This window comes from Microcaecilia unicolor, chromosome 4, assembly GCF_901765095.1.
Source record: "Microcaecilia unicolor chromosome 4, aMicUni1.1, whole genome shotgun sequence".
Taxonomy (NCBI): domain Eukaryota; kingdom Metazoa; phylum Chordata; class Amphibia; order Gymnophiona; family Siphonopidae; genus Microcaecilia; species Microcaecilia unicolor.
In genome coordinates this window covers 355570629-355596149 of record NC_044034.1, presented here as the reverse complement: position 1 = coordinate 355596149, position 25521 = coordinate 355570629, and the positions used below count along the sequence as shown (strand labels likewise).

The 25521-nt window shown below is 48.1% G+C and overlaps 1 protein-coding gene across 2 annotated transcripts in view; it reads right to left on the bottom strand.

Moving 5' to 3' along the window:
• The window catches only part of MAP7D2 (MAP7 domain containing 2), a 183424-nt gene that overhangs the window by 10206 nt on the left and 147697 nt on the right, over nucleotides 1–25521 (bottom strand). For both annotated transcript variants that reach the window (XM_030202264.1, XM_030202265.1), the window contains 5 exons: nucleotides 21558–21762; nucleotides 18462–18566; nucleotides 12054–12107; nucleotides 9726–9804; nucleotides 6123–6285 (listed from right to left, as the gene is read on the bottom strand). In XM_030202264.1, coding sequence (XP_030058124.1) covers nucleotides 6123–6285; nucleotides 9726–9804; nucleotides 12054–12107; nucleotides 18462–18566; nucleotides 21558–21762 — 606 coding nt within the window. The remainder of the gene's footprint in view (nucleotides 1–6122; nucleotides 6286–9725; nucleotides 9805–12053; nucleotides 12108–18461; nucleotides 18567–21557; nucleotides 21763–25521) is intronic.

Below are 25521 nucleotides of genomic sequence, written 5' to 3'. Positions count from 1 at the left end.
TTTTTTTGCGAAAAATTTGTCTCTGATTTCGTTGGTTGCCTCGGATTTCGTCGGCGTGCCCAAGTGACCTCGCTGCTAAGTTTGCGAAAACAAAGGGCGACCCACGTGTTCTCCTGCTCAGTGTGGCGTTGTTTTTGCCCAGGATGTGCGCATGAGAGATTTTTGAAGGGTTTGAGCCTTCCCCTGATGATTGCCTCGGTTTTCGTCGGTTTCGGATTTCGACGATTGTTTTCGGACGGATTAATCGACGAAAACCGAGGTATCACTGTATCTATTTTGGGAAATGCATCAGTTCACAATTTATGCACCCCTCCCCTTTAGTTTTGCAACCAAAAAGTACTGATGCATAAGCCTTCACACTTCTCTACTCAGCACTTGATGGAAACCCCTGCTGCAGCAGTAACAGCTGTGAATCACTTAGGACAGTGGCGTAGCAGGGGGGGCTGCCGCCCGGGGCAGGGCGGTTCACCGTTGCACCCCCCCGGATGCAGCACGATGACATTCCCCCCCCCCTCGGCACATCAACACCCCCCTCCCCCCCCGAACAGCTCCCGCACCCTACCTTTAAAAAGAATATCGGAATCAGAGGCGCAGCACCTCGCGCCTGCCCTGCACGTAAAGGAAATGTGGACCGTCGGGCCTTCTCTCGCTCTGTCTGTCCCGCCCTCCGCTGACGCAACTTCCTATTTCCGCAAGGGCGGGACAGATAGAGCAAGGGAAGGCCCGACGGTCCACATTTCCTTTACGTGCAGGGCAGGCGCGAGGTGCTGCGCCTCTGATTCCGATATTCTTTTTAAAGGTAGGGTGCGGGAGCTGGTCGGGGGGGTGTGGATGCGCCGAGGGGGGGGGAGCTGGCAGGGAGCACCCCCCTCCCGAGCTGACACCCGGGGAGGACCGCCCCTCCCCCCCCCCCTTGCTACGCCACTGACTTAGGATACATGTCTACCAACTTTGCATAGCACATGGTGCAGTGTTTGCTCATGTTTTCTAGGTAGAATAGCACAGGTTGGCTGTCAATCATCCACGGACTGCAATACTGAAGCTCTGTCATGGATTTTCTATTGGATTCGGGTCTGGGCCACTTGAGGACATTTACTTTCTTCTTGCTGAGCCACTCCATTGTTGCTTTTGCTTTGCACATCGGTCAGTGGTTCCCAAACATGTCCTGGGGAAACCCCCCAGCCAGTCAGGTTTTTAGGCTATCCACAATTAATATTCATGAGAGAAATTTGCACGCACCTCTTCCATTGCGTGTCAATCTCTAGTGAATATTAATTGTGGATAGCCTAAAAACCTTACTGGCTGGGGGGTTTCCCCAGGACATGTTTGGGAACACTGGTTTAGAATTATTGTCCTGCAGAAAGGTGAATCTTCTTGGTCCTAGGTCTGTGGCAGACAAACAAGTTTTCCTCCAGGACCTTCCTGTACTTTGCATCTTCCTCCTTTCCCTTGATTTTTTACAAGCCTTCCTGTCCGTGCTGCTACAAAGCATTCCTTACAGCAAATTCTATCACCGCCATGTTTTACTGTAGTGATGCGTTGTATTTTACACCCATTGAGACCAGAAAGATCCACTTTGATCACAAAACCTTCTCTCCTACATGCATGCAGCTTCCCTTGAGCGTGTCTTTGCAAACATCACATGGCGTATCATATGGCTTTCCTTCAACAGTGGCTTCCTTCTTGTCAACCCTCCAATACAGACCATGTCTTGAAAGTGTTGATTTTTCAACATTCTTCTCTGTCTCCAGCAGAGAGCTCTACAGGTCTTTTGGGCGGAGGAGTAGCCTAGTGGTTAGTGCAGTGGACTTTGATCCTGGGGAACTGAGTTCAGTTCCCACTGCAGCTCCTTGTGACTCTGGGCAAGTCACTTAACCCTCCATTGCCCCTGGTACAATATAAGTACCTGAATATATGAAAACCACTTTGAATGTAGTTGCAAAAACCTCAGAAAGGCAGTATATCAAGTCCCATTTCCCCTTTTAAAGTACCAGTAATCTTAGGCCTCACAGAGACCTTTCTCCAAGGCTTACTTTGTAGAAAAAAAAAAAGAAGTGAAACTGAGGGAGGGAGCAAGTGGGCCAGGGACAACAGGAGCAAAGGCGAGGCTCAGGTAGTAGATTAGGGAGTAGAGCGACTGTTTTCTCCTGTGCTCCAGGATTGCCTCCTCGCCTCTTGCTCCCTGGGCATGTAATATATAAGTGCCCACATTGACAGTGGCCATAGAGCTGGCAAGTACAGGCATCTGAATGTGGTAGTCCTGCTTATATCGACCCCCTGCGTACCCCCCTTACAGAATAGCATACATTATGTGCGTGAGTGCTACTTTTCCCTGTACATACGTGTGCAAATGGACAAGCACCTGTGAGTGCCTAGTCATAGCACTGTTCTTTATGTAAGTTTAGTGGGTATTTGCAGAATCATGCTTACTCATCCTACTGGTGCTTTCTCAGGTAAATATACACGTATGCACGTTAACTGCCAGTATTCTAAACATTTACCCATGCACAGGCACAATGCGGGTGTCTAGATTATAAAACTGTCTCCTAAGGGGCGAGTTCTATAAGCCACGCCTCAAAATTCTGTGTGGAAAAAAAAAATGCTTAAGCACCATTCTATAAGCCATTGCCTCACGTTAGGTGCTGTTTCCAGAATAGTGCTTAAGCGCAGGGGTCACAAATAAATTTAGGCTTGTTCATTTGCATCAAACAACACCGTGGAGCAAATGCCCCCACTTAAATTTATATGCAGAACTCCCTTATTCTATAATTGCACAAACCCATGTCCATGCTCCATCCCCAAATGTCCACGCAGTGCATTTTTTCTAGCAAAAAAGGTGCCGGTACTCAAATGCTAAGCCACCCTTCAGGGGTGGGGGGATCACTGGAGGACTCGCCCCACAATAGCCAGGCCCCTTGCAACCAGTCACAGAATCTATGACAAGGCAGAATTGGTGTGTAGAGCCTGAGCTCTTTCATTAAAACTTGGGGTCCGTGGGTCAATTTTAACAGAGAATGGAAAAGGTGCCAGTACTCAGTACCCCCAAGTACCCCCTCAAAAAAAGCCCTGTGTCCACGACTCTCCCTTTTCCGGGACACACATAAAATTTAAGCATGAATCATAGGCCTAAATTTAGACATATGAATTGATTTCAATTAGCACCAATTGCTTGTTAAGCCAATTATTGGCACTAATTGGCTCAATTAAGTTGCGTGAACAAATTGGACACTCACCCCAAATTTGAATGTGCAATGTTTGGTGACTTTTATAGATTTAGGGGTAAGTGTATAAAATTATACAGGAGGGCAGCTCTGTTTCAACACTCTCCGTATAACTTCAGGTCCCACACCCAGTACATTCCTATCCAAGTTTCCAAAATTTACTAAAATTTGAAATAGTGCACATGGGCAGGGCCACCTGGTGGGGGGGTGGGGGGCAACATTCCCTGAGCCTGGCCTCCAAGGGGGGCCGAGCACCAGCAAGTCTTCTGGAGGCAGGCAGAAGGTTCTGCTCCCTCGGTCTGTCTCTCTCCTTCTCTCGTGCGTTGGGACCAGGTTATCGTGTTAACGCGAGACCTGGGTCCTGGCACACAGGGGCAGGAAGAGAGACAGACCAAGGGCTAGATGCACTAAAGTTAACGAGCCAGCAACGTGGTTTTTAAACTGGTTCTAGCCAGTTTAACACGCAAGTAGTAAACCAGGACATGCACAAAAGGGCATTGTCCTGTCACGGTAGCAGCTAACGAAAACGGAATGCAGATTAGCAAATTAGTATTATATTGTGTATAATTCATATTGTAATGAGATACACTACCATTTTCCAATCCCCTTACTGTGGAAAACCTAATAGGAGGTCTGCACCGCTCGTTGGGGCTGCTGTGAGGGAATCGGAAGGCGCAGCTCGCGGGACTGCGTATAGGGATAGGCGGTGGTGGTGTGTGTTTATATTTCATACCTTTAAAAATGTCAGCAAAGTGAGTAAAAAAAAACGGGGAGACAGATTAAAACGTCTGAGAAGTCAATGACTCAGAGGGCTATGCTGAAGGGTTACCCACATCAGACAGGCCTCTGAGGAGAAACCAGACGAGTGTCCCAAACTGGGAGAGTGGTAAGATGGTGACCTGAAGTTCGTATGCCCAGCGGCCCAGCTGCCCTCTGAAGTTTTGTCTTCTTTATGTAAATTCTCTCTCTGCAATTGCACTTTCCTTAACTGAGAGGAAGGGAACAACCGGCGGTCAGCCGCTGATGGCCAGCGTTTTGTCCCCTGAGCAGCAAGTGCGGGACCACTGTGCATCGAACTGCCCACAGATGAAAGGGTCGGCGAGTCCTTTGATTAGTGTTGGCAAAGGAGCGTCGATGCTCTTGGACCTGGAAAAACAACTCCATCACTCCCGAATTATTCAACTACCATGTCCAAAGGAGTGGAGGAGTGAGTTAGAGGCATATGCTGAAACGGAGGATGTTTACAGCAGAACCTGAATCGGCGGAACCACTCCTAAACACCTCAAGAGAAATCACCTTGGAGTTTTTGGCTTCCGTGGAGGTTACATTGAATGTCATCTGGAAGGCGCTTCGGGACCTGACGACGGTAGTAAATAACTTTGTTTCAGATATAATCTTATTGGACAGTCACATGGACAATTTGACTGAACCCTTTGAGAGTGAAAAATTGATATAATAAATGAAGTTCTACACAAGCTAGAAGTGGTTATGATCCTGAAAATGATAATGGACCAGAAACTTTGAATGATAAGGTGGATGTTATCGTGGATGATTAATGTCGAGATTATTGTTTTTCCCAGAGTTCCAGGTATGACTCCTACAGTTTTCCTCAGAAATATTTCCTTAATTATTACTTCGAAAGGGGTGAAGCCTGTGAAAACTGGGATGGCTTTAATCAGTGGGATTTGAATTGGAGACTTAAGTATATGTACTGTTAAATAATTTCTGGTTTTTAAAAGACGGAGAATGTAATCAGATGTATTATTTCTAACTAAAATCTGGACAATAAGTATGTTCTCAATGAAATGAATTGACTATACACCGTATTTGGTCTTGAAGAAGCCAACCAGATGATCAATGTGGAATAATGAATTAAATGAGTAATATCTGGGGATAATCAGGTTAATACCATGTTTTCTTTTTTTCTGTTTACCGTTTAATTGATCTCCTTGTCTTATTTCACTCTCCCTTTTTTTCTTCACTTTGTGGTCTAAGAAAGAGAAAGGTTGTATATAATCCATATATCTAGTTGGGATTATTTTCTTCTTATCTTGTATTAATGTGCAATCATCTCTGTATTACTGTTTGCAAGTGACCCTTGTAAAATGAAAAATTATAAATAAACTAGTAAAAAAGCCCAGTTTCTGATGCAAATGAAACGGGGGCTAGCAAGGTTCTCTTCTGTGTGCATGTGGTAGTGTGTGTGTCCCTGCCCTCTGCCCTCTCTCCCCTCCCCCCTCTGAGTCCTTCACTGTTACAGAGAGAGCGATTTGATTTCGTGCTTTGCTGTGTTTTCCTTTACTGTTACAGAGAGAGCGAGGGCGGGGCAGACTCATGGGGAAACCGGATATCTCTCCCCCTTCACACTTCCGGCTGGAGGCTTCATAGAACGTTGGTGGTGCCTTTTATATAGAGAGATGATTAAAAAAAACGTCTGAGAAGGACGACAATCTTGAAAAAAAAATGTCCAAGTGCTTGTCAGGGACGTCCTTCTAAAGTGCATGACACGGACGTCCTTCACTCACAAAAACAAAAAAAGGACATCCCTGACGAGCACTTGGACGTTTGCAGTAGTCTCAATAATACCTGGCTGTCGTGCAATTCATTTCCTCTTGGGTTCCAACTCGGGTGAGTCACTTGTGCATCTCCAGCTTTTGCTCTTTCCTGCCCCGAAGAGGTCACTAGACCACCAGGGCAGTAGATAGTAAGGAAGGGGAGGCTAGGATAGGCCTGCCGCCCGCCCGTTTGTCCAGAAATCCGGACAAACGGGCAGACTGGCAAGGCCCGTCCGGACATGTCTTCGAAAAGAGGGCATGTCCGGGTAAATCCGGACATATGGTAACCCTAGGGGGGAATACAAGGGTGCCCAATACTCTTGGACTGGCCCTGACATGAACATACCTCACATCCATAGCCTGAACCTCATCTGTTGTGTCATTCATGTTCTGTAGGTACATCACACCAGAAGTTGGCTTAAGCCCACCAGAAAACACCGCTGCAGTTCCGGTATGAGCATCACCCAAGCCTTGGTTCCCCTGATGAGCCATCAGTCCATTAACTTTCACTGCAAAAGCAAGAAAACCACAGGCCATCAACCTGAACATCCATTCCTAACAAAGACTTGCAGAACAGGTAGTATGGTAAATCATGGCAGACATGTATAAAAAAAAAAAAAAGGTCTCTTTCAGTACTAACACCGACCTCAGTGCTGCAACTTCTAAATGTCAAAAGTCTTTGGAGGAGGCTCAACAGAAAGAACCCAACCCAAGTGGAAATGTGACTTACCTGTATCCAGGGTTACCCGATCAGGCACGAAATATAAGAACTCTCAGCATAGGTGAGGAAAAGAAACCCAGCTTATTTAGCGCCTAAATCAAATTTTATTCAATGTGGATTTATTTGTTTCTTGAAGATTTGTTTAAATCAAGTCAAGCATACGACCCCATTCAAGATATCTGTGTAAAGGATTCCAGTATTCAAGGTTTTGACTTTTCTTTGCAATGAAAAATAACACCAAGGGGGGTGGGGGTACACAGGAGCGAGACATGAGTGGGACTACCAGATTTAGGTGCCTGCCCTTATGCCAGCTCTATGGCTGTTGCAGTGCATTTTGTCTAGCAAAAAAGGTGCCGGTACTCAAATGCCAGGCCACCCTTCAGGGGTGGAGTGATCATTGAGGGTCTCACCCCACAATAGCTAGGACCCCTGCAACCAGTCATAGAATCTATGACAAGGCACAGTGGCGTTCCTAGCCTGGATGGCACCCGGGGCGGATCGCCGATGCGCCCCCCCCCCCGGGTGCAGCGTGCCCCCCCTGCAAAATGACACCCCCCCGGGTGCACGCCGCTGGGGGGGGGGGTGCCGCGTGCGCGCCTGTCGGCTCTGAGTTCGCTAACTTCGCTCGTTCACTGCAGCTCCCTCTGCCCCGGAACAGGAAATAACCTGTTCTGGGGCAGAGGGAGCAGCAGCGAACGAGCGAAGTTAGCGAACTCGGAGCCGACAGGCGCGCGCCGCGGCACCCCCCAGCGGCGTGCACCCGGGGCGGACCGCCCCAACCGCCCCCCCCCCCTTGGTACGCCACTGACAAGGTAGAATTTGTATATAGAACCTGAGCTCTTTCATGAAAATACAAGAACCATGGGTCAAGTTCAGCAGACAGTGGGAAAGGTGCCGGTACTCAGTACCCCCTCAAAAAAAGCCCTGGGCTGTTGTAACTGCAGGAGCGTAATTGTTAGACATGCCTGGGTCGATATTCAAAGCGATTTAACCGGCCAGAAATGGCTCCTGAACGGTTAATCACCTGTTCGGGCTAACCAGTCATTTTCAAGGGTATTTAACCAGCTAGAGCCACTGGAAGTGTCCAGTTAGTGCTGAACTGAAAATCGGTTATTTTGAGGGTGTTCTGGGGACGGAGTCAGCATTTGGCTGGTTAAGTGCCGGTCAGTCCTATCTTTATGTCGTGCCTCATAGCTAGTTAAGTACTAAATGTTGCAAACCTGGAAAGTCAATGCTGAAGCCTGGACATGACCTGGTGTTGAATTTTCAGGCATAACGCCGGTGGTAATCAGCAAAACGCTGAGTGCTGCCAACTGACTATCAGGCCCACCAGCCCCTGGTTAGCCCTTTGGTAGAAATCAGCATACAGCGTATTAAAATGCATAATGAAGAAGCCCAGGGCCAGCCCAAAGCAAGTAAATTTAAAACGAATCGGAGAAAATTTGTCTTCACTCAACGTATAATTAAACTCTGGAATTCGTTGCCAGAGAATGTGGTAAAGGCGGTTAGCTTAGCGAAGTTTTAAAAAGGTTTGGACGGCTTCCTAAAGGAAAAGTGCATAGACCGTTATTAAATGGACTTGGGGAAAATCCACTATTTCTGGGATAAGCAGTATAAAATGTTTTTGTACATTTTTGGGATCTTGCCAGGTATTTGTGACCTGGATTGGCCACTGTTGGAAACAGGATGCTGGGCTTCATGGACCTTTGGTCTTTTCCAGTATGGCAATACTTATGTACTTATGTAAGATGCTGCCTGAGGCGGAGCTTGCATACCGCCCTCCTCCTTCCCCGGGCATTTTACCTCTTAGTGTCATTCCACTTATGAAGCCACGCATTCAGAACATTAAACGGCAGAGATGGTGAACATCTAAGGGACCAGATATGACCACAACCTCCAGACAAATGACTTGAGCCTACATGCAGCATTGCTGCTTGTGCTTGGCTCAGCCTGGAAGGGGTTAATCTCAGTCACAAAGGGACTGCAGTATGGATTCTGCTTTGGACTGCCCATGCCGATGACTATGGACCTGCAAAAGGGGGGAGGTGGGAGGAGTCATTCTGCACATAATATTATAGGTTAAAAAATGGAACTTTTTGCTATTTCATGAAAATGTTGCCACGGAAGAGGATGCAAAGTCCACAGCAAAGTTCTTATTAAAAACTTATCACAAATCCCTGTGAAGCGTATGGTAAAATTAACAGGTTACCACAAAATACCTTCACTATATACTTTGGGGCTTATTTTCAAAGCCAGTGGCGTAGCAAGGGCGGAGCGATGGGGGCGGTCCACCCCGGGTGTCAACGGGTGGGGGGGGGGGTGCTCCACCCCGTCCATCCACACCCCCCCCCCTTGGCATGGAACTGCCTCCCCCACACCCCCCCCTCGCAGTCCCCACCTGCCAACCAGGTTCCAGCTCCGTCCACCTCCCCTCCCCCGACGCAGTCCCCACCTACCAACCAGGTTCCAGCTCCGTCCACCCCAGCGTGGCGCCTCGCATCTGCAGCGCTGCTGTAAAAAGAAGAAAATCGCCTCGTCGTCGGCCCTTCCCTCACTGTGTCCCGCCCTGTGACATAATTTCCTATTTCCTCGAGGGCGGGGCACAGTGAGGGAAGGGCCGACGACGAGGCGATTTTCTTCTTTTTACAGCAGCGCTGCAGATGCGAGGCGCCACGCTGGGGTGGACGGAGCTGGAACTTGGAAGGCAAGTGGGGACTGTGTGGTGTGGGGGGTGCCATGCCATGTTGCCCTGCATCCGGGGGGGGGGGGAAGGGGGATGAGCAGTGGCGATCCGCCCTGGGTGTCAGGCAACCACGGAATGCCACTGTTCAAAGCACTTAGACTTATAAAGTTCCATAGGTAGAGCTTTGAAAATACTCCTCACAGTCACTTAAATATCATGGCATATATTAATTGAGGAAGGAAAAAAGCCTCAGTGAGCAGGATAGAGCTTTTACTTCTTTAAGGTCTTCCCTTACTCAACATTCTAATCATAGGCAAAGAAAACCTTCCTTAAAAAGAGCAAATAAAACTCTTGCCAGTCCAACTTGTAATTTCTTAAATAAAGCACTTAACATCTGTAGCAATTAAGGCTGGATTGACAGCACCAAATACAATTACTTTTATCAAATAAAACTTGAGAGGGAGTTCTTGCAGGTATTGCCCCAATAATCTGTAGCACGTGAAACTGTGAAAACGGACACTGAAGTCACATCTGTCTGTTCTTACCTGTCTCACTGTAGGCTGTAGTAGCAATTTGTTTTTCAGAACACAGGGACGACTCAGTCTGCAGCTTTGACTCTTCCTTCTATAAAAGATAAAGCTTTAGCAAAATTGAAGTCAAGACGTCAGCCGCTCTGGCTCACAAACAAATGGAAATGTAAATAAATCAGTCCTAGGGCAAGGGGGAAATAGCGAAATAACAGCATGAATGAGCCAAAGATGAACATCTAGCCCATAGAGGCATAGGACCAGTGGTGTGCTGGTAAATTTTTAACAACAGGCTCTCTCCCTGGGTATAGCCAGCGCTGCAATTTTGGGGAGGAGCGCAGAGGCCCCCAGCAAAAGAAAAAAAAAAAGATTTTAAATGCTCCAAGGTTCCAATCTAATTCATGTTTAACTAGTAAAAAAGGCCCGTTTCTGTTTGAAAGGAAACGGGCGCTAGCAAGGTTTTCCTCCGAGTGTGTATGTTTGAGAGAGTGAGTGTGTGAGAGAGGCTTCTGTTCCTGCTGCTGTGCATTCCCCGTGTTGTGCTGATTCGCTGCTCCCTGTATCGTGGCTCCGCCCCTCTCCCTTCTACTGGCCAATCTGGTGTGGGTTGTGTGACATCACTATTATCTACTCCAACATGATCCACGTTCCAGGTAGCCTCAGAATGTTGGAGGTGAGAATTATTATATAGGATGTGGTACAAAATGCTGTAAATAAGTAGATAGAAACTCTGAGTATTGAGCACCTGATTCTCATAACATGATATCTGTTTTAGAAGCACTTTACCAGCAGAAAAAAAAATCTCTGCACCAATAACAGGGTTAGGGTGTCCCTATAACCAGCCCCTCCAAATGACACACCGATTACGATTTATAACAAATTACTACTCTGCCTATGAAAAGTTATTCCCTTATTATACTTCCTCTGTGTACATCCATATGCACAAGCTGGCATGTTTGAAAATACAACTTTTTTTTTACTGAATCCTCCCCACATTCCCCACTCCCCTATTCCAGACCTCCTCCCCCAGTCCCCTGAGCCACAGGGTCCCAGCACATACCTGAAGGCAGCTACCCTGGTGGTCTAGTGGATTCTTAGGGGCAGGAAAGATCCCCAGTCTTTTCTGCCTGCTGCCGGCACTGACCCTCCCACTGCCGCATCATCTTTAAAATGGCTGCCGAGACTTACAAGGGTGGCCTCACAAGACTCCAGCAGAAGTCTCGTGAGGCCAGTGTTGGAAGTCTCGGCAGCCATCTTTAAAGAGCAATGCCTCAGCGGGAGGGTCAGCGTTGGCAGCGGGCAGAAAGATAGGGGATCTTTCCTGCCCCAAAGAACCCACTAGACCACCAGGGCGGCTGCCTTCAGGTATGTGCTGGGGCCCTGCGACTCGGGGGGGAGGAGAGGCAAACCGGCTCGCCCTTGCCTGAACAACCGGCTCACAAAATGCTACAAAAATTAACAACCAGCTCTTGCGAGTCGGTGCGAGCCGGCTCCAGCACACCACTGCATAGGACCAACTTTTCAAAATGATTTGGGGGTGCCAAATCCAATGGAAATTACCCTTTTCTGAACAAAGTAAACACATTCTTTCAATACTGGAGGTGCTCAAGCACCCACAGAGCTGGCACCACCCATGGAACAGTCGCCCACTTACACAGAGGGACCCCAAGATGTGTGCCCACAAATTTAATCAGGCCTCTTTCTGTTCTTAAAGCATATATTCAATGACTGTCCATTCTAAGAGAGCTGATGGGCATTACAGCATAAACTAAAACGTTTAGAAAGGTTTTTAGACAGCAGCACATTGTCAGCAGGCCCCCACCTTCAGGCCTTCCTGCAGGTATGAACTCGGGTGACCCTGGAAGGGCCTTTCCCTGGACACAGAACTCCCAGAAGCAGACTCCAAAAATATGCTTAAAACCGCTTTATTCCATCAGCAAGGCCTAAGCCATTTCCTCTTCCAGACGCAGTCCTTGGTTACAGCACATATCACCCCTTGTTCCTTCTCCTCCGCCGGCCACAGTTTCTGGATACAGATTAAATCATTCACTGTTTCCCCAGCATGGCCTGATTCCTGGACACAGTTTTAAATCACTCACTGTTTCCCCAGCATGGCAGTGTTCTGAACACAGTTCAAGTCATTCACTGTTTCCCCAGCATGGCACCACTTCTGGACACAGTTTAAATTACTCACTGCTTCCTACAGAACATGACCCACCAAACATTATTATGATATCAGGAATGAGGCTGTACAATGGGAGAGAGATGGGGTGTGGGGGAGGAGCACAATCACTGAAGGGAGGGATTACGAGAGAGGAAATCTAGGTGCAGCAGTGTGTTCTGTACCTTTCCCTCTGGTCCATCTCCCTTTCTTGTTCGCTTCATGATTTCCTCTATTCTCTGCAAAAGAAGAATCAGAACAACCAACTCATTACTGACTGAATCCCAGCAAAGCCTGGAAAACTGCTCCTAAAAGGATCACTCGCTCTATGTCTGCCCTTCCTTCTACAAAGGAAAAACAGGAAGTGGACAATTTTTATAACTCCAATAACACTCAGATCGATGTTAGAAGCACTGACTTGGTCAGCAGCTGTGCCACTATGAAAAACTCTCTCGTCTATATGTGGATAACTGACTGTTTAAGTTGCTAATTGGCCAAAGTCATTGGTGTCAAAATTCAGCCTTCGGTGGTTAGTGTTTTGCTCACCGCTGATGGCGTTATTCCTGGATATTCAAAGCCGGGGACCTGTGCGGGCTTTGACTTTGAATATCTGACTATTTTTAAGCCGGCTAACACATAGCTGCTTATGTTGATATTCATCGCTTCAGTGACTGAGGGTTTCCACATAATGATAGGATAGACATTGATGAGGTCCCAAGCAGGGGCATAGCCAGACCTCGGCGGGAGGGGGGCCAGAGCCAGAGGTGGGGAGTCACTGTTTAGCTGCCGACCCCCCCCCCTATCACCGCAACCGCAAACCCCCCCCGCCACCGCATCAGGTACCTTGTTTGCTGGCGGGGGTCCCCAATCCCCGCCAGCCGGAGTCTTCTTCAGCGCTGGTCGACTCTGGTGCCTTCGTTGTGTGATCTTCTGTTTCTGACGCCTTACGTCTTGCACGGGGCTACATGCACGGTGCAGGACATAAGGCGTCAGAAACAGATGATCACACAACAAAGGCGCCGGAGTCGACTGGCGCTGAAGAAGACTCTCCTGCTGGCGGGGATTGGGGACCCCCGCCAACAAACAAGGTACCTGATGATGCAGCGGGGGGCAGGCGGAGGCAGGGGGGGGTCAAATGTAGAGGGGGCCAGGGCATAATCTGTGGGGCCCATGCCCCCTTGGCCCCACGTAGCTACACCCATGGTCCCAAGTGATGACTATCAGCACTTAAGCAGCCAAGTGCCGACTCCGCCCCCGAAGACCCAACATAACCAACTGTGTGTTCGGCGCTAAATGCAATATTCAGCGACACTTAACAGGTTAAGTGCAGTTGAATATTAGCAGCGAGCGATTTAACCAGTCAGCGGCCAGCTAATTCGGGCAGATTGGTTTTAAAATGAGACTTGGTTTGGGGCTGCACTGAAAATTATGCATTTAAGTACAAATGCATAAACTGGAAGTATAAAACTTAAAGATGCCAATGATCAAAAGTAAACGTGAGTGCTAGAGGTCATTAGTGCCATACTAGCACCGACATTTACCAGCGCAGAACGATCAGAGGGATCTAGCGCAGCACACAACGAGTGCACCAGGCCTTAACATAAAGTAGCATGCAAATGTTGTCAAGCTCATTTAAATAAGGTCATTTTTTATTCCACCCCAATGATCAGAAAAGTGCGCCCGAAACAAAGGTACCATAGAGCTGTAAAAAATAACGCCATAAGTACATAAGTATTGCCACACTGGGACAGACCAAAGGTCCATCAAGCCCAGTATCCTGTTTCCAACAGTGGCCAATCCAGGTCACAAATACGTGGCAAGATCCGAGAAAAGTTCAATACATTTTATGATACTTATCCCAGAAATAAGCAGCAGATTTTCCCAAGTCAATTTAATAATGATCTATGGACTTTTCCTTTAGGAAGCCGTCCAGACCCTTTTTAAACCCCGCTAAGCTAACCGCCTTTACCACATTCTCTGGCAACAAATTCCAGAGTTTAATTACATGTTGAGTGAAGAAAACTTTTCTCCAATTTGTGTTAAATTTACTACTTTGTAGCTTCATTGCCATATCCGAGTAGGCATTAAGGTGTTGGACGAGAGGATTTCCTATGATTCTCATGCTTCTCATATGATTCTTTCTGCTAAATCTTATCAGTTTCGAATGCTTTCGGAAGCAGAAGGAAGCCCGTGCAAGCCCTTGAGTGCTGGTTGTGAGAAACAGCAGACCCAAACGTGAAACATAGATTGGCGTTCTTGTTCTGCGTCTAAATTTAAAGCGGCCATGCGACTGATGAGACAAAGTCAGCACGGATTTAGTGAAGGGAAGTCTTGCCTCACCAATCTAATGCATTTTTTTGAGGGGGTAAGCAAACATGTGGACAATGGGGAGCCGGTTGATATTGTATATCTGGATTTTCAGAAGGCGTTTGACAAAGTGCCGCACGAAAGACTCCTGAAGAAATTGCAGAGTCATGGAATCGGAGGTAGGGTATTATTATGGATTAAGAACTGGTTGAAAGATAGGAAGCAGAGAGTAGGATTGCGTGGCCAGTATTCTCAGTGGAGGAGGGTAGTTAGTGGGGTCCCGCAGGGGTCTGTGCTGGGTCCGTTGCTTTTTAATGTATTTATAAATGACCTAGAGATGGGAATAACTAGTGAGGTAATTAAATTCGCCGATGACACAAAATTATTCAGGGTCGTCAAGTCGCAGGAGGAATGTGAACGATTACAGGAGGACCTTGCGAGACTGGGAGAATGGGCGTGCAAGTGGCAGATGAAGTTCAATGTTGACAAGTGCAAAGTGATGCATGTGGGTAAGAGGAACCCGAATTATAGCTACGTCTTGCAAGGTTCCGCGTTAGGAGTTACGGATCAAGAAAGGGATCTGGGTGTCATCGTCGATGATACGCTGAAACCTTCTGCTCAGTGTGCTGCTGCGGCTAGGAAAGCGAATAGAATGTTGGGTGTTATTAGGAAGGGTATGGAGTCCAGGTGTGCGGATGTTATAATGCCGTTGTATCGCTCCATGGTGCGACCGCACCTGGAGTATTGTGTTCAGTACTGGTCTCCGTATCTCAAAAAAGATATAGTAGAATTGGAAAAGGTACAGCGAAGGGCGACGAAAATGATAGTGGGGATGGGACGACTTTCCTATGAAGAGAGGCTGAGAAGGCTAGGGCTTTTCAGCTTGGAGAAGAGACGGCTGAGGGGAGATATGATAGAAGTGTATAAAATAATGAGTGGAATGGATCGGGTGGATGTGAAGCGACTGTTCACGCTATCCAAAAATACTAGGACTAGAGGGCATGAGTTGAAGCTACAGTGTGGTAAATTTAAAACGAATCGGAGAAAATTTTTCTTCACCCAACGTGTAATTAGACTCTGGAATTCGTTGCCGGAGAACGTGGTACGGGCGGTTAGCTTGACGGAGTTTAAAAAGGGGTTAGATAGATTCCTAAAGGACAAGTCCATAGACCGCTATTAAATGGACTTGGAAAAATTCCGCATTTTTAGGTATAACTTGTCTGGAATGTTTTTACGTTTGGGGAGCGTGCCAGGTGCCCTTGACCTGGATTGGCCACTGTCGGTGACAGGATGCTGGGCTAGATGGACCTTTGGTCTTTCCCAGTATGGCACTACTTATGTACTTATGTACTTATAAAAAACACCACACAGGTGCACATTGGCGTCTGCTACTTGCATCTAAATATAAGCATCTAGAAAAAGAAAAAATTAAATGCTTATATTTAGGCTGCAGAAAACGGACCCCAACGTGTGCTTCACATTCGGGTTTTTCTAGGCACAAGCGCTAAGCACTGAACTCTTCTGCGCATGCACCAAGCACAATCCTCCCGCTGACCTCCCTAATGCTCAAAGCTATGAGTGCGCCTATATTTGTATCTCATTAGCTCTGCGCATTAGGGTGCTGTTCTACGCTGTTCCAGTGCTATTTTTTCTGGCGCTATTCAGAATAGCGCCGGCGTTTTAATCATCTGCCCCTAAATGGCTACGATTTATCTAAAATTGCACATGGATTTTCAGCAGTACAATCTGTACTCCACATAACTTCAAATGGACATCATATCTGTTTAAAGTGACGCAGTCCCCAGCATAGTGTCACGTGAGAAGGCTAAAGCCATGTACACCCAAGGAGGTTTAATTGCTTCCCTACCACACAGCCTCCATCTTGATACACTCAAAAATACATTATTTTGCATGGCAGCAAGCTCCGCCTACAGGCCAGATAATGGACCAACCACGCTCCCACCTTCATTTGTCAATCAAACCTCCTTGGGGCACATCCAGCCAGTCAGGTTTTCAGCGTATCCACATTGAGTATGCATGAGAGAGACTGCTGCGTGCACTGCCTCCGTTGTATGCATAACATAAGCATTGTCACACTGGGACAGACTAAAGGTCCATAAAGCCCAGCATCCTGTTTCCAACAGTGGCCAATCCACGTCACAAGTACCTGGCGAGATCCCAAAAGAGTAAAACAGATTTTACGCTGCTTATCCTAGAAATAAGCAGTGGATTTTCCCAAGTCCATTTAGGTCTCCTCTCATACATATTAATTGTGGATGTCCTGAAAACCTGACTGGCTCAGTGTACAACGTGGACTGGGTTGAGAACCACTGCACTAAATCTACAATAACGCAGTTAGCAATTCCCACAGTGAAGGAATAATGCAACTTGCAATCAACCTCAGAAACTGCATTATTTTTATTAGATCATTTATACACAGTCTTTCTGTGGTACAATTAAAGCAGTTTACATATTATTGCTCTGTAGGAGCATCAAGCCACTAACATGCGACCCGATGCTTCTGAGGAGCATGTCTTAAAGGGGACTGGAGTAGTTAAAAATATAATGGGTGTCCTGGGTTCCTCCGCCAAAGATACCCCAAACCTCCGTGAGCCCCCCTCCCCCCCAGGAAAAACACATTCCAAGTGGTCATTTCTAGTCCCACTACCATCCCCTCCCAGGGTCTCCCTGGATCCCCTAGAAATACATCCCACCCCCACAGGCCCCTCTGGACATAGCTCAAGTTATCTCTTGTGGTCTAATGTGTTGGAGGCAGACGCAAACCCCAGTCACTCCTGCTGGTGCCAGGTTCAGAATGGTGTCACAAGAACCCTAGCAGTAGTCAAGTTTTCAGGACATGAGAAATCTGACAAGAGTGTGTGAGTGTGTATGTGGGGGGGGGGGGGGGGGGGGGGGTTATAGGTATTTCAGATCCACCTGCATCTCTTCATCATTCCTGGGTAGAATTGTTTTCCACTTTCATTCTCTTGTTATGATACTGCCAGTGATATTATTATTGTTTTGTACCCCGCGCTTTCCCACTCATGGCAGGCTCAATGCGGCTTACATGGGGCAATGGAGGGTTAAGTGACTTGCCCAGAGTCACAAGGAGCTGCCTGTGCCTGAAGTGGGAATTGAACTCAGTTCCTCAGGACCAAAGTCCACCACCCTAACCACTAGGCCACTCCTCCACTGTTGCTACTATTGGAAATTCTACATGGAATGTTGCTATTCCACTAGCAACATTCCATGTAGAAGTCGGCCCTTGCAGATCACCAATGTGGCCACGCAGGCTTCTGCTTCTGTGAGTCTGACATCCTGCAAGTACATGCAGGACGTCAGACTCACAGAAACAGAAGCCTGCGCACTTCTACATGGAATGTTGCTAATGGAATAGCAACATTCCATGTAGAATCTCCAATAGTTTCTATTTTATTTTTGTTACATTTGTACCCTGTGCTTTCCCACTCATGGCAGGCTCAATGCGGCTTACATGGGGCAATGGAGGGTTAAGTGACTTGCCCAGAGTCACAAGGAGCTGCCTGTGCCTGCAGTGGGAATCCAACCCAGTTCCCCAGGACCAAAGTCCACCACTCTAACCACTAGGCCACTCCTCTACTGTTGCTACTATTTGAGATTCTACTTGGAATGTTGCTATTCCAACATTCCATGTAGAAGTCGGCCCTTGCAGATCACCAATGTGGCTGCGCAGGCTTCTGCTTCTGTGAGTCTGATGTCCTGCACGTATGTGCAGGCCGTCAGACTCACAGAAACAGAAGCCTGCGCAGCCTTCTACATGGAATGTTGCTAGTGGAATAGCAACATTCCATGTAGAATCTCCAATAGTAGCAACATTCCATGTAGAATCTCCAATAGTATCTATTTTATTTTTGTTACATTTGTACCCTGTGCTTTCCCACTCATGGCAGACTCAATGCAGCTTACATGGGGCAATGGAGGGTTAAGTGACTTGCCCAGAGTCACAAGGAGCTGCCTGTGCCTGAAGTGGGAATCGAACTCAGTTCCTCAGTTCCCCAGGACCAAAGCCCACCACCCTAACCACTAGGCCACTCCTCCACTCCAATAGTCCTGGTACACAACACCTGTCCTGCACCGCCTACACTTTCTCAGCTCACCAAAAGAGACGTGTCCCTATACAAGTCTGATGGGAAGTACAGGGTGTCGGTGATGGGAAGACAGGGGGCTTTGAGTGAGGCTGCAGGTCACTGGGTCTTTTCCTGACTTGCCTTACCCAGGTTTATGTTATGGCCACACACAGACTTTACCTTCTTCCTCTCCAGCCTTTCCTGTTCAATCTGTTGCATGATCTGCTCCCTCTCCAGGCGCAGGCTCTCTGCGGCCTCCTGGGCCTTAGCTTCCACCTCATCCTTCTGGAGGCACAAAGAACAGCTTGAACATTTGAGCCATAAAACAAGACACTCCTTGAAATAACGTCCGGAGATCAGGATAAGGGAGAGACAGTTCTCGTAGAACCCATCAGGTGCTGTCCACACATACCACGGTGGAAACCACCCGAACAATTTATTTATTAGGATTTATTTACCGCCTTTTTGAAAGAATTCACTCAAGGCAGTGTACAGTAAGAATAGATCAAACATGAGCAATAGGCAATTACAGCAGTAAAAATATTCAAATAACAGTACAAAGTATGGCATAGTTTACTACTTACAATGCCAACACAATACGAAATAGAACATTTTAATAGACAGTGAAGGGTATAAGCCAGGGGCGTAGCCAGCCTTCCGTGGGGGAGGGGTCCAGAGCCCGGGGGGAGGGGGCACATTTTAGCCCTCCCTCCGACGACGTCCCCCCACCGCTGACATTGCCGCCCCCCCTCCCGCCGCGAACCCGCCGCCGCTGCAGCCTACCTTTACTTTTGCTGGCGGGGGATCCCACTCCCCGCCAGCCGACGTCTTCTTCTCAGTCGCTTCCTGCTCTTCAATTTGTTTGCTGACGTCCTGCACGTAATTGTACGTGCAGGACGTCAGACTCAGAGAACAGACGTCGGCTGGCGGGGAGTGGGATCCCCCGCCAGCAAAAGTAAAGGTAGGCGGCGGCGGGGGCGGGTTCGCCGGCCCCCTCAGGCCCCACGTAACTACGCCACTGGTATAAGCAAAGATGGAACATATAGATAGGTAAGACAGTAAGAGGAGTTAGAAAGTAAGGCAACCAATTTAAAGAAAGTTGCACATGAGGTCAGAGATGGTTAAATATTATCTCAGCTAGGGTAGGAGTGGATAGACAATTAATGTTACTCTTATTATAAATGGAAAATATATGAAAAACAATAATGGACTCCTACAGGGGGGCAGTTTTCAGGCTCAGGAGGAATTCTCAAAGGGAAAGATTGCACCTGCTTTTTCTGTGGGTATTTTTCTGTAAAAAAAAAAATCAGTAGTTTTGAAAAAAGCAAAAACTATGCCGGTGCGATTGCCTCCCCGACCTAACCATGCCCCAAGCCTCCCTTCCCCCCCACCCTGTGATTGACTGGTCTTGCTTTGTAAATATTTATTATCAAATAATGGATGATACCTCAAATAAAGTAAAAACCTATAACTTGTTCAAGAGCAGGTATAAGTACATAAGCAATGCCACGCTGGGAAAAGACCCCAAGGGTCTGTCGAGCCCAGCATCCTGTCCACGACAGCGGCCAATCCAGGCCAAGGGCACCTGGCGAGCTTCCCAAACGTACAAACATTCTATACAATCAAGCCATTGTGACATCACTAATGAGGTTGGCTCTTATTGGTGGAATGAGCCACTATGACATCACAATAGGTTAAATCACTGCTCTATGTAATAAAAGTGAGCCAAGTAGAGGGCATAAGTACATAAGTAATGCCACACTGGGAAAAGACCAAAGGTCCATCGAGCCCAGCATCCTGTCCCCGACAGCGGCCAATCCAGGCCAAGGGCACCTGGCGAGCTTCCCAAACGTACAAACATTCTATACAATCAAGCCATTGTGACATCACTAATGAGGTTGGCTCTTATTGGTGGAATGAGCCACTATGACATCACAATAGGTTAAATCACTGCTCTATGTAATAAAAGTGAGCCAAGTAGAGGGCATAAGTACATAAGTAATGCCACACTGGGAAAAGACCAAAGGTCCATCGAGCCCAGCATCCTGTCCCCGACAGCGGCCAATCCAGGCCAAGGGCACCTGGCGAGCTTCCCAAACGTACAAACATTCTATACAATCAAGCCATTGTGACATCACTAATGAGGTTGGCTCTTATTGGTGGAATGAGCCACTATGACATCACATTAGGTTAAATCACTGCTCTATGTAATAAAAGTGAGCCAAGTAGAGGACATAAGTACATAAGTAATGCCACACTGGGAAAAGACCAAGGGTCCATCGAGCCCAGCATCCTGTACCCGACAGTGCCAATCCAGGACAAGGGCACCTGGCGAGCTTCTCAAACATTCATGAATAAAGTATAAGTATAACGTATAAGAGGGGGCTCTTTCCTGCCCCGAAGGTGGAAGAGGTCATTAGACCACCAGGGCAGTAGTAAGTAAGGGGAGGGGAGGCTAGAAATCTGCCCATTTGTCCGGGCAGAAATCAGGACAAACAGGCAGATTGGCAAAACCCGCCTTGGGTAAATCCGGACATATGGTAACCCTAGATGTGCTGCTACTGGGTAGACCTGAACCCAAAATAGATGGGCCTGGGCCCACCCGGGCCCACCCTTGGCTATGCCACTGCCCCACAGTCCGAGGAATATGTACAAAAACCCAGCAGTTTTTCGAGGAACAATACAGGACCAGTCAGGGCCCGTCTTAGCAATTGTGGGGCCCTGTGCAGACCGGTCCAATGGGGCCCCCCCGCCTGCACCTGCCCCACCCCCACCCACGCCTCCTGCCTGCACCCCCGCCTGCGTCTGTCACCATAAGCCATAATTTATCAGAGTTTATAAGGAGCTTCAGAACCCCACCTCACCCTGTACCTTGATATGCATCCACCACATTTCAGTAGAGAGCGTCAGACAGTGGCAGCGATGTTCATATCCCGTCATCTGATGAGTCCAGAGCCTCCTTGCTGCTGCATCCCACCCTTGCGGAAGCAGGAAGTGGCATTAAAAAGGGGAAGGACGCAGCAGCGATGAGGCTCTGGGCTCGGCAGCTGAGGAGATATGAACATCGCTAATGCTGCCTAATGCTCTGTACTGAAATGTGGATGCACATTAAGGTACAGAGCAGGGAGGTGTTCCGAGACAGGAGGACAGATGTGTCAAAGATGCGGGGGCCCCAGGAGCGCGGGGCCCTGTGTGACCGCCACTGTCGCTCCTGTCTAAGACCGGCCCTGGGACCAGTATGGCTACTCTTATGTTATGTTCTTATGACCAGAGTACCTGTTTTTCTAGCTGGGCCTGCAACTCCTTCTCCTGCTTCTCCTTCAGGACTTGCTCCTTCTCCGCTCTCAGCCGCGCTTCCTCTTCCGCTCTCCTTCTCTCTTCCTCCTCTTTGCGCTTTCTCTCCTCTTGCCGTCTGAGAGCCTCTTCTGCTTCCCGAACTCTTTCTTCTTCGGCCTTTCTGCTCAGTTCCTCCATCTTTAACCTTTAGAAAGGCAACAGGCAGCCATGAACTGAAATTCCAAGGTAGTCCCGTATGCAATAAGGGCTTAGGCCTATATTTACCCCCAGGCCTGTTATATCTGGGCCTAGGGCAGCAAAATTTAAAAGCGGTGTCAAATGTCTTGCACCCCACTGCCCCCATATTACAAATCTTGCCCCAGACCTTCAAAGCGTCCATTCCCACTGCCACCACCAGCCCTCCCGCCCCAGCATAGAGTGGGAGGGAGGGGGTTTAAACCTGCATTCATATGTCCTGAACCACTGGCTTTCCATGAGTACTCATTGGAGAAGAGGCTCAGACTTAGGGGGTGCAACGGAAGGGAAGGGTTTCAAGGTTTGTGGGGTGCAGGATGGGATGGCACCACTCTGGAGCAGGGCCGCCGAGAGACTGGGCCAGGCCCGGGACAAGGCCGCCCCGGGGCCCCCCCTCCACCCGCCACCAGGCCCTCTCTCCACCCCCGGGCCCTCTGCACTGACCTTAAGTGCCTCACCTTCGAAAGCGCAGCAAGAAGCAGCGACAGACCGCTCCTTCCTTCCGTGTCCTGCCCTCGCGGAAGTTACGTCAGGCGTGGGCGGGACACGGAAGGAAGGAGTGGTCTGCCGCTGGTTGCTGTGCTTTCGAAAGTGAGGTGCTTAACTTTAATGCCAGGGAACGATGGAGGGCAGGCGGGCGGCACCGGGCCTGGGAAATTTTGTCCCCCCTGTCCCCCCCTCTCGGCGGCCCTGCTCTGGAGAGTGCTTAGGGGTAACAGGGGAAAGACCTCTATTCTGCACAAAGCTAGTACCCTGTCACATGAAAAGGTCCGAATATCTGGACATGTTGGACCTGTACCTGGGCCACATTGTTCTCAAGCAAGAGGGGGAAAAAAAAACAACAAAAATCCTTATGTCCCATAGATTTCTGTATTTCCCATAACAGAGGCCTGAATCAGTCTGTCAATTGGCAAACACATTCTCCAGGGAGTAATTTAACTGCACGGACACAACTAGTACTTTTCCTGGTGCAGGTACCAGTGAATTTTCAAAACAAAAGCATGCATAAGCTTCCTCTGAAAATTACTCCAGGGAATATATGCACAAGCTCTTTGACATGCACGTTTTTCCCAAGTTAATTTTACACACCTACACGCATGTTTTGTAAAGCATGGAGATAATTTGATAAAGCATCTTTGGCATATGAAGCTTATGTAACCCAGGGATTACTAACAGCCCTGCAGCTAGTGGGGCAGAGGCTGTTTTGTGCCCTTTCAGGAGCATACCTGCCCTGTATCCAGCATGAGGAGAAACACTCAGCTGGGTAACGGAGTGGGACATCCACAGAGGAGGAGCTGGTGGCAGTGGTCAAGCCATGAGGAGGCCTTGGGGGCCTAGACCCCCTCACTTTAGGCTCAGGCCCCCTCCAAAATTGTGGCACCCGTGGAATGGCTGGCAGGGATGGCCAACTCTTTGTCAGCAGAAGAGGAGCTAGGAAGTCAACAAGAGCGCTTCAGCCGCCCACACTGGCGCTTCGTTTTCGCAGCACGAACTGAGCATGCGCAGGAGTGCTGGCGTTGGCGGCTGAAGCATGCCGCCAACTTCCTCACTACTCAGGCAGCATGGGGGGGGGGGGGGGTCGGGCAGCAGACCTCTTTGGTTGGAGGGGCCTAGACACCCTCCACCAGCAAAAGTAGGACTTTTACCAGGGGGGAGGGGGAGAGTAGAGCTGAGAAGCATGGCTTTCTTAGTCCACCGCTGGGCTCCCACCAAAATGGGCTTCTACCTACACCCCTGCTAGGTAAGTTTTCTTAATTTAAGGCTCCTGTTTTGAAAGGGAAATGCTTCATTTTAGTCTCTTTTCTACCAGTCAGCAGCAATAGACTTGCCTAGATAAGGGCCTTAAGCACCATCCATATCAGTGTTGCCAGATGGGAAGATTTTTCCCCACCCAAAACCAGCTCCAAACCAGCCCCAAACCGCATAAAGTCATTTCCATACAAATGACCTCATTAATAAATATGAGGTCATTTGTATACAAATGACATCATTAAGCACGCCTCCGCGGGGCTCCTATTGGCTGCGGTGCGGTCGGCGAAAAAACCACGGGGTGAAAAAGTGCACTCGGCCAAAAAACCCCCCCAACCCTGCCAAAAACAAAAGCCGCCCCAAAAAACGCAAACCACACACGGCGTGAAACAGCCGCAGCGCATCGCGGAAAGCCACCCAATTGGCGGGAAACCCGTCCACCTGGCAACTCTGATCCATATCTCAGGGCAAAAGAAAAGGAGATACCCCTAAAACCAGAGGAGAATGACAGAGCTCTGAGTAAGGAAGAAAGTTGCTATGTCTGTGAGGGGGTTACCCTGTTGAATCTGCAGAGGGAAGGGACCAGGAACCTGGGTTACTCTGAGGAGATTCCATGTGCCAAGAGATCTTTCTGGTGGGGGAAGATTTGCTTGGAGTATGCCTGGATCAAGAGGAATCCTCCGTCCAGTGGTGTGCTGGTAAATGTTTAAACAACAGGCTCTCTCTCAAAAAAAAAAACAAAAAACCACACACCCATTCTATTGGTACAAATGATATATGCAGGCAGCAACCAATTTACAAATAATATGAAAACATACAATATTCTTTACTGTAAATTCCAAATGGCCAATTGATTTTCACCACACTCTTGTATCTGTAGCCAATCTATGTTTGCTATTCATCCCAATATCCTAAATCTTTACACAATAAATTTGTTAACATTAAATCTGACAGATGATTTACTGTCAGACTATTTCTCACTCTATATACCAATTACCGACTATTGGGAAACTGGAACAAGGTGGACGGTTACACATTCCTACAGGGACACTATATACCAGCAGAATCCTTAACGTCAGTCACACATGCAGAACACGGAAAGACCCTCAATTAAGCTTGCCAAGTGCCCTTGGCCTGGATTGGCCGCTGTCGTGGACAGGATGCTGAGCTCGATGGTCTTTCCCAGTGTGGCATTACTTATGTACTTATGTAAAATATGGGGCCACAAGAAACATGCAGACAAAAACTGGAGAACTCCCAAGAACGCCAAATTATATACAGTGGTGGAAATAAGTATTTGATCCCATGCTGATTTTGTAAGTTTGCCCACGGACAAAGACATGAGCAGCCCATAATTGAAGGGTAGGTTATTGGTAACAGTGAGAGATAGCACATCACAAATTAAATCCGGAAAATCACATTGTGGAAAGTATATGAATTTATTTGCATTCTGCAGAGGGAAATAAGTATTTGATCCCCCACCAACCAGTAAGAGATCTGGCCCCTACAGACCAGGTAGATGCTCCAAATCAACTCGTTACCTGCATGACAGACAGCTGTCGGCAATGGTCACCTGTATGAAAGACACCTGTCCACAGACTCAGTGAATCAGTCAGACTCTAACCTCTACAAAATGGCCAAGAGCAAGGAGCTGTCTAAGGATGTCAGGGACAAGATCATACACCTGCACAAGGCTGGAATGGGCTACAAAACCATCAGTAAGACGCTGGGCGAGAAGGAGACAACTGTTGGTGCCATAGTAAGAAAATGGAAGAAGTACAAAATGACTGTCAATCGACAAAGATCTGGGGCTCCACGCAAAATCTCACCTCGTGGGGTATCCTTGATCATGAGGAAGGTTAGAAATCAGCCTACAACTACAAGGGGGGAACTTGTCAATGATCTCAAGGCAGCTGGGACCACTGTCACCATGAAAACCATTGGTAACACATTACGACAT